At 36.2% G+C, this 13084-nt stretch overlaps 1 protein-coding gene across 1 annotated transcript in view; it reads left to right on the top strand.

Moving 5' to 3' along the window:
• Positions 1-751: 751 nt before the first annotated feature.
• LOC111159845 (intraflagellar transport 74) overlaps positions 752-13084 on the top strand; it is a 90895-nt gene continuing 78562 nt past the window's right edge. Inside the window, exons 1-6 of the mRNA XM_022522502.1 lie at positions 752-937; positions 3206-3341; positions 7389-7524; positions 8545-8593; positions 10312-10410; positions 10562-10622. Coding sequence (XP_022378210.1) covers positions 3222-3341; positions 7389-7524; positions 8545-8593; positions 10312-10410; positions 10562-10622 — 465 coding nt within the window. The 5' untranslated portion in view covers positions 752-937; positions 3206-3221. The remainder of the gene's footprint in view (positions 938-3205; positions 3342-7388; positions 7525-8544; positions 8594-10311; positions 10411-10561; positions 10623-13084) is intronic.

Genomic DNA, 13084 nt, shown 5'->3' with positions numbered 1-13084 from the left:
ATGCAACTTCGAAATAATGTAAACAGTGTTAAAAGTCCAATATATACGTAGGTTGTGAGTACAGCAGCAATCACATTAACTTTATAGGAAGATGGGAAGAAAGCAAACTGCTAGTTACTTCACTAGAGAGGTGGGATTTGAGATGAAGTAGTTCTTACAATGTGTGGGTTTTTTTTTTTTTAAATGCTGACACTAAAATATTTCAAGAACACTATCCTTTTAATTCATCCTTTCTCACAAACTGATCAAAAGAACTCTGAAAGGAAGCTTAAAGATAGAAAACTTCCAACCATTTAAGAAATAGATGGTACGAGAAACACATCTATAATGTTGTATGCGTTGTGCAGTTCTAACAGGAAGAAAAACTGCTTCTAATAAAAAAGATCCTACAAGGCTGCCTACCACAAAAAAAAAAAAACTTTAGTTTTTACTAAAAATAATAGCGCATGTGAGGTAACATAGTGATATAATAAAACTCGCTAGGAGTGAATTCAGGTAGGGCACACTATCAGAGAGGTTGTTGTAACTATAAAGAACACTAAAGTTTTCCAATAAAATGTTCTTCCTCAGCTAAGTCGTGGTTTTCTGTGGCTTCCAGAAAAACACCGCAGTATTCCGCCACAGAAATTAGCCCTCCAATCTCGCGAGAGCAGTTTACTCTCACCTCGCCTGTGATTACCCCCAGAGGCTGAAGATTGGCCAATCAGGACGAGGGCTCTCTCCCTGCCCCGCCCCCGTTGCCGGGATACGCAGTCGCGCGGGGCTGGCGGTGGTTAGGTCCGAGGGTCCGGGAAAGCTGCGCGAGGGCGAGCTGAGGAGTCGCGAATGAGGTAACGGTTACGGAGGTAGATTAGTGGGATCCGCCGGGGCGGCGGCTTCGGAAAGTAGTTGGAACTCCCGTGACCGCTGCGATCTCCTTCCTGAGGTGACGGAGGAGGTGAGAAATTCCGGGTTTCATCTATCCCTCCCTCAGTCCCTCGGGAACCGGTTTTCTCACGTTGGAGAACCTGGTCCGCTCCAAAGAAGACCTACGCGAACTTTTCCACTCTTAGTTGTTCTCCCCAGCCTGTCGCCAGGCTAGGGAAGTCCGACTCCAGTCCCGCAAAACTTGTGGAGAAACCTCCTCAGACAGTCCCCTGAAGAAACCTGAGAAGGCGAGACCAGAGAGAAAAAATCCGGAACCTCAAAAAGAAAATTCACTGTGGGCCGAAGGATTTTACTTAAAGTAACAGATTTCTGTCTCGTATTAGCAACTTTCCACTTCTTCATATATTTTTAAATGGCTGGTTTAGGGAAGATAACGTAGCAAGAATTAGGAGGCGGATATTTTAGATCTAGTGTCTGTAATCTTCACAACAGCTCTGCAAGGTACAGGCTCAGAGGAAGGAAAAACATCCAGCGGGGATTATATAGCTGTAACAGAGCTAAAGTTTACGTCACTCGTTTTTCTGGAACCAAAGGCCAGGCTGCTTCTCTGTGTGAATAACGGTGGAGATGGCGTGAATGTTTGCGTGAATGACCCAGGAGTTAATGGCATGTTTGTTAAAAGTGACCTTTTTTATTTTACCTTCTGGGACTCATCTAATGCTAAGCTTTTTCCAAGACAGTAAGGCAGTGGCAATCAGGTGGAAGTGTTCTATATTGTACATTTTCTTGAAGTTATCGGGAAAGCTAGAGTCATAGACTTAAATTTTACATTGACGACGGTCATTCCTCATTTTTCTTGAGCTTCCCAGATACTGTGTTGTTTTTGTTTTTACAAATTGAATGTTTGTGGCAAACCTGCCTCAGGCAATGCTACTAGCACCACTTTCCCAACAGCATTTGCTCACTTCTTGTCTGTCACATTTTAGTAATTCTGGTGATACTTCAAACTGTTCTATTTGTTATAGTCGTCTGTGAATAGCGATTAGGACTTGCTTAAATGATGGCTAGCATTTTTTAGCAATATTTTTTCACTAAGGTGTAAATTTATGTAAAGATAACTGAAACAAAATTTAATGAAATAATACTCTTCCTTTATGCATTGAACTCATATTTTTTATTTCATGTTTGAAGTAATTGATCAGAACCTGCCAAATTGTTTTCACAACCCACTAATAGGTCGTGACCCATAATGTGAAAAATGCTATTCTAAATTATCAGCCAAACTTTAAATAGTATATTCTGATGAGCAAAGGAGGGGGCTGGTAAACTGGGAGAGAATGAGTGAATTAAAGAACTGATTTAAAGGGAGATGTAGTGAGAATAAAGATGAGACTGGTATAAAGAGGAGACTAAGATCAGAGAATGAAGTATTTCAGTTGATACTGAAGTGAAACAATTCCAGGTGATGACAAGCTCCAGGTCTACCCACAGCTACAGATGACTGAAATGGAGTGAAATGGTTACTGAAATTTAAGTCTGGAAACTGTGACCTTGAATGTTAGGTATTGAATCCAGTATCCCCGTGGAATTCATCCAGGACATAGGTTGGACTGAAAAAGAGAGACTGAGCTAGGTACAAAAGACTTTAGTGAAGATGGGGGCGGGGGGGGAAGGTGAGGTAGTCCCTAAGCAAAAGCAACCTGAAAAGATCCATGGCAATAAGGTTGCATTCCCTGGTCATCAAAAGAAGAGAGTCTTGTTAATTTTTTTTTTTTTTTTTTTTTTAAGATTTGAAAGAGTAATATTTTGAAAGCGACACTGGGGAGCAATGGAAGTGTTGTGCACTCCCTTTCCTTTGGATTTGCGGATTGAGAAGCTAAAACAGCCTTTACTACTGAAAGTGTTTTTGGGACAAGTTGGGATTCTGGTAAAGCAAAGAGTAAAATGAAGTATTTGATAATAGAATTGAGAATACAAGGCAGTGAATCATAGACCGAGAGCGCAGAGAAGAAATAGGGGAGAACAAAGCTGGATATGTTGGAAAAGAGAATTTTACTAGAATATGGGAAGAGCTCAAGACAGGGCCTTGCATTTTGGTAAGAAAATAGGGAACTGAGGAAGGCATATTATAGTAAATGATTTCATGGTTCCATTTTAAATGTAATAATGTCAAATTTGAACAAAATGAAGCAGGTTTAGCCTTGAAGTAGTACTTGGAATGGCAATTTGCAAGAAAAGTTACTGTGGATTAAATGTTCAAAGGAAAGCTATGTGGATTTCCATTGTCTTGCTATAGAAAATACAAAGGAGAATTGAACTGTTTCTTGTTTCCAAATAGTGGTTAAAGTGAACAAATGGCCAGTAATCACAAACCTTCAGCAGCTCGCCCTGTTTCTCGTGGTGGAATTGGGTTGCCTGGAAGACCTCCTTCTGGAATACGACCCCCATCAGGAAATATTCGAGTGGCAACTGGAGTAAGTTTCAAACAATTCTTGGGCGTATGTCCTGGTAGAAGTTGGAAAGCCTGTCTATAATAATTCTTATTTGTTCTTTCTTTATTCTGTCAGCATACTATTATACATGATTTTTTGGGGGGAAATACTTAGAAGTATAAATGTGGGAGGATGTCTGAAAGACATTATTGAGAGAAGATGTCTGCTAATACTGATACTCAGATTTATTTTAAAGGTACAATAATTTAAGTGGTATAGTTTATTGGTGCCTGGATCAAATGAAATGGAGTAGACAAATAAAATTAGACATACATTAGAACATAATGATTAAGGTGACATTTCAAAATAGTTGGAAAAACATGAAGCATTCAGTACTGCATTCAAATAATGGGTAAACCATTTATTTTTAAAAATTGAACCCTCCCTGGGACACCTGGGTGGCTCAGTTGGTTAAGCAGCTGCCTTCGGCTCAGGTCATGATCCCAGCGTTCTGGGATCGAGTCCCACATCGGGCTCCTTGCTCATCAGGGAGCCTGCTTCTCCCTCTGCCTCTGCCTGCCATTCTGTCTGCCTGTGCTTGCTCTCTCTCCCTCTCTCTCTCTCTGACAAATAAATAAATAAAATCTTAAAAAAAAAAAAATAAAAAAAAATAATAAAAATTGAACCCTCCCTCACACAGAATTCTAGATGTTTTAGAAACTTCATATTTGAAAAATGACACCATCAACATACTAGAGGAGAATATAGGCAAGTACTTCATATAAACTTGGTGTGGACTAGGCCTTTGTAAAACAGAAACACCAAATACTGATAAGGAAAGTATTTTATATTTACGTATTTGAATTTTTAAAAATTGAAAACACCATAAAAAGTTAAAAATGACAAATAGGTAAAAAATATTTGCAACATTTATGTCATAGAGTTCAGAATCTTAGAATGAGAAAGCAAACTTTACTAACTTGTAAGAGCTCTTTTTCTATATATATATATATAAGGCTATGAAACCTATGTTCCATCAAAATTACATGAGATATCATATAAAACTATTCTAAAATTCATCTAAAACAATAAAAAAGCAAAAATAAGGAAAAGTACCGTACTCTAATATAAAAATACATTATAAGTAATAAGACATATTTGGTTGCCACAGCAGCCTAGAAACAAACTAGAAAGTGTTAATAGCTTAATGTGAAATGGGGAGTGTCATAAATCAGTAAGGGAAATGTACACCACATTAGAAAAAATTAGATAAACATTATAAACTAATAATTCTAAGTAGAATAATACCCTGTAAAGATGATTATTACAGTTTCATTAGAATTATAATAGTGAAAATTTGAAAGCAACTTAAATTACATCACAACAGGTAAATCTTAAATAAATTATGACATATCTATCCCTATAATAGACTATTAAGTAGTCATTAAAAATTATTTTCAGGGGCACCTGGGTGGCTCAGTGGGTTAAAGCCTCTGCCTTCGGCTCAGGTCATGGTCTCAGGGTCCTGGGATCGAGCCCCGCATTGGGTTCTCTCTGCTCAGCAGGGAGCCTGCTTCCCCTTCTCTCTCTGCCTGCCTCTCTACTTGTGATCTCTCTCTGTCAAATAAATAACTAAAATCTTTTAAAAAAAAAAATTATTTTCAAAGAGTATTTGAGGAATTTATATGTCTTTATAATACAGTATTAAGTGTAAAAAGCAGTGTGGTGCCAATTGAATGTAAAAATATACATTTATACATACATAGAAAGAAATTAATATGCCAGAATATTCATATTAATTTTTCTGATGCTTGCAACACATGATTTCAACTCCTTGTATGTCAAGCTTACACAGTAGACTAACTGCAAACTAGAGATAATGCTGGGTCCTGTGTTGAATTCATAAGAAGAATAGTAATTTTTGGAGGGAAAAATTTTGGTAAAGTCAGGTTTTCTTAAACTTTTTGGATTTTTCTGGAGTTTCAGGTAATACTATCAACATCATCAGCTTATAGTGAAATGATTTTTCTAAAGTCTTCACATACATGGTACTGAGCTTCTAAGAATTTTTATTTTAGTAAGAATTTATGCTTGCTAATTAAGTATCCATAAAAGAATGCAGATACTTACTGGCCACCTACTCAGTGCCATGTGCTTTACCCATTTAATGTTTGTAGTTTTTTAAAATATTGATGCTTGCTATAAAACATACAACGGAGAAGTGTCAGAGTTCCTTCCTAAACCAGGTATAACTATTGTCAGCAGTGTACTGTGTATCCTTCCAGACTTTTTTCTATTCCTTTACAAATACTAACACACATGCATATGAGATTATATGATTCTAGTATTTTCTAAAATGACCATAATACTACATACATTATTAAGTATCTTATCCATTATTTTCAATAATATATTGTAAGTATATTTTCATATGAATACATATGTCTATTCATTCTTTTAAATGTGTGTAATGTTAATTTATACTTCTCTGTATTTTCATTTGGTAAAGTTTACCTGGGAAGAGATTTAGCATTATCTTCCAAAGATTACTCAGAATAACCCTGAACTAGTTTAGTTTGAATTTGTGGTAAACAGTGTTTCTGTGTCCAGCATATTCTTCGGAATGTTTTGTTTTACTGTTGTTTTACTGTTGCTGCCCCCTCCCCCCAGTAAATTACCAAGTAATTCTCAGAATCACTTAAGAATTATGTTAGCTGGGGCGCCTGGATGGCTCAGTGGGTTAAAGCCTCTGCCTTCGGCTCAGGTCATGATCCCAGGATCCTGGGATCGAGCCCTGCATCAGATTCTCTGCTCAGCAGGGAGCCTGCTTCCCCCTCTCTCTGCCTGCCTCTCTGTCTACTTGTGATCTGTCAAATAAATAAATAAAATCTTTAAAAAAAAATTGTGTTAGCTGATAGGATTAGGGAGTAGCAGCTAACAGTATTAAAGACAGTCAAAATGAATGACAATGGTTATATATAATCCCTATCTAAAATGTCTACTACATATTTAATCTACTACTACATTCTTTGGCAGAGAGTGGGGAAAAAAAGAAAGAAAGGATTGAAGATAAACAAAAGAAGGATAACTTGGAACAGGGTCGGGTGGTCTCATACTTTCCCAACCTGTCCATGTTGTAAGAACTGACAAGAAGGGAATTTTTTTTTCTCCAGCCGATTTTATTTATTTATTTGAGAGAGAGAAAGCACAAGGGGTAGGGGCAGAGAGGGAGAACCAGGGAGCTGGATGACATGGGGCTCAATCCCAGGACCCAAAGGCAGATGTTTAACTGACTGAGCCACCTAGATGCCCCAAGAAGGGAATCTTTTGTTCTTTCCTCAAAGTGTATAATGTTATATTGGATTTTGCAGACCTGACATAGAGAATCATGTGGAGTAATAATATGAATGCTTGTTGAATGATGTAACACTTTAACACTTACTTGGCTATCTTGTGACAGAATTATATATAGCTTCAATTTAAAAATGAAAACTTTTTCTTTTGTGATTTAAAGGTAATATACACTTATTGTAATAATGCTGAAAACATAAAATTGTGAAAAGGGTAACATAAAAATGAACTATAATATTATTTTATATGAGGATAACCATTGTTACTGCTTCTTATGTAATTCTCCATACTTTTTGTTTTACAAAGTGAAATTATGAATACTGTTTTATAAACTTTTTTTAATATATTACAACTTATTCAACCATTTCCTATGGTTAAATAAGGACAAATAGGTATATATTTAGTTCCTTTCCAATTTAGAGGTATTATAAATAATGTCTACACATAGAATTTTATTCATGTGTCCATTTAACTTATTTTTCTTGAAATATAGAATATAGTTGACTTGAAATTTATATTCTATAAATAGAATTTAAATTTTTTTAGAATTTTAAATTTTAAAGAAATGTGTTAATGTTCACAGAATTTTAAATGTTAAAGAAATTCAAAAAAAAGGAATGCTTTACAAATTAAATAGAATTTTAATTTTTAAAAAATATTATCTTTTCACTCTTAACAGTATTAGGAGGTATAGTATTTTTCTAGTTTACTAAAACTGCAATCATATTTTTCATGTAGATGCCACCTGGAACAGCAAGACCAGCCTCTCGCGGTGGTCCCATAGGGACAGGAGGAGTTCTTTCTTCTCAAATCAAAGTTGCTGACCGTCCTGTAACACAACAAGGTTTGAGTGGAATGAAAACTGGAATGAAAGGTATCTATTTTAAGAAGATGAGTATATTTTATTTAAGAAGTATTACAGGGGCACTTTGGTGGCTCAGTAAGTTGAGCATCTACCTTTGGCTCAGGTCATGATCTAGCAGGGGTCAGCGGGGAGTCTGTTTCTCCCTTTCCCTCTGCCACTCTTCCTGCTTGTGCTTGCTCTCTCAAATAAATAAATAAAATCTTTAAAAAAAAAAAAGAAGTGTTATTTTTCTTATAATTAATGCTTCATTATAATATGTAAGTCCTTAAGTAAGGGACTAAGGCTAATATATAAATTTTTACTGCATGTTTCCTTATGCCTCTGTATTTAAAAAGGCATAATAGTACACTACATGTTATGATTAAAAAATTGGTTTGTGATATATATAAATCAAAGCATGGTGAAGTGCTTTATAGTGAGTTTGTCTCAGAGATAAATTATGAAAAGTCATAATCTCTTGCATTGAGAAATTCAGTCTAAATCTGCACTGTCCATTATGATAATCAATAGCTACATTAGCTGTAATTAATTAAAATTAGGTAAAATAAATAATCAGCTGTCTAGTAGCATCAGCCACATTTCAAGTGCTCAATAATCCCAAGTAGCTACTTTATTGGACAGTACTGATATAGAATATTTCCACTGTTGCAGAAAGTTCTCTTGGATAAACCTGTTCTAGACTTTCTCAGTTTGCATTCGGTTAACCTGACCTATAGAGTCTGCTGTCTTAACAGCCCTAACTCTAGTCCCATTTTTCTGGTCTTAATTCAAGTTTCCATTATGACATGATTCTGAGATATTCTCTTTTCATTTTACCCTGAGATCAAGAGTCACATGCTCTACTGATTGGCCCAGCCAGGTGCCCCAGTGTTCTTTACGATTTTAATGATTCGTCTTGATTATCAACTTTATTGGGGCATAAATAAAGACTATCAGAATGGTGGAATATAACTATGGTTGTGCTTTGGTTTGCTATTTTGGTGGCATTTCCAAACTGAACAGTAATAATTAAAAACTTTTTTTTTTTAGGTCCCCAGAGGCAAATTTTAGACAAATCTTACTATCTTGGGCTTCTTCGGTATGTTTTTCCCTATGTATGGTTATGAAGTTTTAACTCTGGTATTAAGATAATTAGGTATCTTTTGATTTCTAAGAATTATTTTGTCTTCTGATATAATTTCTGGTTAATTTGGCTGTGTTACAAAATATATATGATAATACAGTTAGGCCGAGATTTTAAATTGTTAATGTATTTGCATGTAGATGAACTATTTATGTCAAGTTCACTATTGTTGTTATAATGATAAGAATAATCTTTCATGCTTCTTCTCACTAATTCTCTGGAATATGTTATTCATACCACTGACATGTCACTAGTTGCATCTAATAAGAAAAGGAAAATGTTTATACTTATTTATGATTTATTAACTAGTGTAGGTTTTTACATAAATGTATATTTGGTCAATTGCTACAAGTGTGACCTAATTTTAATTAATTCAGAAGGTTTATTATGTTGCTCTTAAGTATGAAGCTCTAAATTGAGAACTTTTTTCTTTTTTTCAATCTGCCTTTTTCTTGTTCAGATGTCCTACTCTATTTTCCCATTTTACTTTGTTTTCTTCTTGGCTCATCTAGATCTTCTTTTTCTCTTATTTCCATTTCATTTGATCCATACTTCTATCATGTCCTAAAAGTTCTGTTTTCTTTCTCAGTTCTTTGGATTCTTTCATTACTTCATTATCAGGATCGTTTATGATTCTCAAACTTCTAGAAGTCAATAAAGAGAAGTGTAGGTTTTCCCCATCAGTCCATTAGTTAGCATTAAGCTGAACTAACATCAGCAAAAAAAAAAAAAAAGGTAGTGAGACCGTCAGTTGTATAGCATCTCTTAATATCCAGCCACTTTTTAATTAAAAGAAGAAAAAGATATAGAACTATTTTTCATAGTTGCATTTCCTTGCTTCTCCAGGATTTGTGCTTCTGCATTAAAGAATAGTTCTAGCTATTCATGTAACTGTTCGATGCTATAGCAGTGGTTCTCACCTGGCAGTGATTTTGCCCCCTAGAGAATATTTGACAATTTTTAGGCACATATTTGGTTGTCACAACTGGGGTTGAGGGGTTGTGCTATCAATACCTCGACCAGGAATACTGTTAAATATCCTACAGTAGACAGGATAGCCCCTTCATAACTGCCAGACTGCCAGACTATTCTTTAATGACCTAAAATATAGTAGTGCTGCTTTTGAGAAGCCCTGTCCTAGAGGGTAGCAGGAGCTGTAAGGGTGACAATTAAGTATCTACTTCTGTCTAAAGATTATTAGTTTGACCAGGCTTACATTCTGGTCCTAATTCATCTTAATGATTAGAGAATCTCTTTCAGTTTCTTTTTCTTTCTTTCTTTTTTTTTTTTTTTTAATTTTTATTTATTTATTTAAGAGAGAGAGTGGGAGAGAGCATGAGAGGGGAGAAGGTCAGAGGGAGAAGCAAACTCCCCATGGAGCTGGGAGCCCGATGTGGGACTCAATCCTAGGACTCCAGGATCATGACCCGAGCTGAAGGCAGTTGCTTAACCAACTGAGCCACCCAGGCGCCCTCTCTTTCAGTTTCTTGTCAAAGTTGGGATATGCCTCATTCTTAGTTAAATAAGCCACATAAATTGTTTTTCTTTCTTTAGTGAAATTTCACAAAACCATTTATATTGTTACACATTTATGAGAAGTTTGTTTTGTTTGACTAGAAAGGCTCTTTTCTGTTTTAGAAGTATTGTTCACTTTCTTGTTTCTTTTCACTTAGAAGTAAAATAAGTGAACTTACAACAGAAATTAATAAACTTCAGAAAGAGATAGAAATGTACAATCAAGAGAATTCAGTATATTTGTCATATGAAAAGAGGTAAGTAATTTTGGAGTTAAAATTATACAAGAACTTTCTTATTAATAGGCAACATTTAATGTAATTTCAGAAGTTTAATAATGAATTTATAGTTATACATAATGTTTGTAGTGCTCTTATGTGTTTATGAATATTTGTTTTATGCTTGCAGAGCTGAAACTTTAGCTGTTGAAATCAAAGAGTTTCAAGGACAACTAGCAGACTACAACATGGTATTTTCTCTTTTCTTAGATTTTTTGAAGATTTTTATTGCTTTTTGCTACTTTAAAAATATATTATTTTAAATACCAAATACTATATGAATACATGCTTATGGTAAAAGATTGAAAGCAGGGTAAGTATGATTAAAGTATCACTTTTCTTTTTCCCTCATTTCCCTACCCAGAAATAATTTGGTTTAACAGATTGATATATATTCTGCCAGTCTCTTTTTTTAATGTTTCATATTTTTATTTAAATTCTAGTTAGTTAACATACAGTGTAATGTTAGTTTCAGGAATAGAATTTAGTGATTCATCACTCACGTATAACACCCAGTGCTCATCACAACTGCCTTCCTTGATATCCATCACCCGTCTAGCCCATTCCCACTCACCTCCCTCCATCAACCCACAGTTTGCTCTCTGTCATTAAGAGCCTCTTTTGTGGGGGCGCCTGGGTGGCTCAGTGGGTTAAAGCCTCTGCCTTCGGCTCAGGTCATGATCCCAGGGTCCTGGGATCAAGCCCCACACGGGGCTCTCTGCTCAGCGGGGAGCCTACTCCCCCCTCTCTCTGCCTGCCTCTCTGCCCACTTGTGATCTCTCTCTGTCAAATAAATAAATAAAATCTTTAAAAAAAATATATATATGTATATATATATTTTTTAAAAGAGTCTCTTTTTTGGTTTGCTTCCCTCTCTCTCTTTTTTTTTCTTTCCCCTGTTTGTTTGTTTAATTCCACATATGCGTGAAACCATGTGGTATTTGTCTTTATTGACTGACTTACTTCACATAGCATAATACACTCTAACTCCATACATGTCAGCCCAAATGGCAAGATTTCATTCTTTATTATGGTTGGGTAATATTTCAGGATGTGTGCGCGCGCGAGTGTGTGTGTATCACATCTTTATACATCAGGCAATATCCATTCCTCAGTCATTGGACATTTGTGCTCTTTCCATAATTTGGCTATTGTTGATAGTGCTGCCATAAAATCGGGGTCATATGTCCGTTCAAATCAGTGCTTTTGTATCCTTTGGGCAAGTATCTAGTAGTGCAATTGCTGGATCATAGAGTAATTCTATTTTTAACTCTGCGGAACCTCCATACTATTTTCCAGAGTGGCTACATCAGTTTGCTTTCCCATCAACAGTGCAAGAGCCTTCCATTTTCTCCACATCCTCACCAACCTCTGTTGTTTCCTATGTTGTTATTTTTAGCCATTCTGACAGGTGTGAGATGGTATCTCTTTGTAGTTTTGATATGTATTTCCCTGATGATAGGTAATGTTGAGCATGTTTTCATGTGTCTGTTAGCCATCTCTCTTCTTTAGAAAAATGTCTATTCATATATCCTGCCTTTTTCTTAACTGGATTCTTTGTTTTTTGGGGATTGAATTCATAAGTTCTTTTTTTTTTTTTTTTAAGATTTTATTTCTTTATTTGACAGAGAGAGAGAGAAAGTGTGAGTGCACAAGCAGGAGGAGTGGCAGGCAGAGGCAGAGGATGAGAGAGAAGCAGGCTTCCCAATGAGCAGGGAGCCTGATGACGGACTCGATCCCAGGACCCTGGGATCAAGACTTAAGCTGAAAGCAGATGCTTAACTAACTGAGCCACCCAGGCGCCCTCAATTCTTTTTTTTTTTTTTTTCTGAATTCATTTATTTATAGATTTTGGGATACTAACCTTCTGTATCATGTTGATTGATTTGCAAATATTGAACCATCCTGGTAACCCAGGAATAAATGCCACTTGGGATTTTCCATTATCCAATGGAAAAAAATGGTGGGATTCACATGGTGAATGATTCTTTCAGTGTACTCTTGGATTTGATTTGCTAGTATTTTGTTGAGAATTTTTGCATCCACATTCATTAGGGATATTGGCCTGTAGTTCTCTTTTTTAGTGGAATCTTTGTCTGGTTTTGAAATCAGGGTAATTCTGGCCTGATAGTTTGTAAGTATTGTAAGTATATTTGTAAGTATTCGTTCCATTTCCATTTTGGGGGAATAGTTTGAGAAGAATAGGTATTAACTCTTCTTTAAATGTTTGGTAGAGGGGCGCCTGGGTGGCTCAGTGGGTAAAGCCTCTGCCTTTGGCTCGGGTCATGGTCTCAGGGTCCTGGGATCGAGCCCCATGTCAGGCTTCCTGATTAGCGGGGAGCCTGCTTTCCCCTCTTCCTCTGTCCACTGCTCTGCCTACTTGTGATCTCTCTCTCTCTCTGTCAAATAAAAAAATCTTTAAATAAATAAATAAATAAATAAATAAATGTTTGGTAGAGGAGCATCTGGGTGGCTCCAGCATCTGCCTTCAGCTCAGGTCATGGTCCTGGGGTTCTGGGGTCCTGGGATTGAGCTCCACATCAGGTTCCCTTCTGAGTGGGTTGTCTGCTTCTCCGTCTCTACCTGCAGCTCCCCCTGCTTGTGCTTGCTCTCTCTGTCTCTCTGGCAAATAAATGAATAAAATCTTAAAAAA

Source organism: Enhydra lutris, unplaced genomic scaffold, assembly GCF_002288905.1.
Source record: "Enhydra lutris kenyoni isolate GAN:26980312 unplaced genomic scaffold, ASM228890v2 scaffoldscaffold70, whole genome shotgun sequence".
NCBI lineage: Eukaryota > Metazoa > Chordata > Mammalia > Carnivora > Mustelidae > Enhydra > Enhydra lutris.
This window is presented reverse-complemented; position numbering and strand designations above follow the sequence as displayed.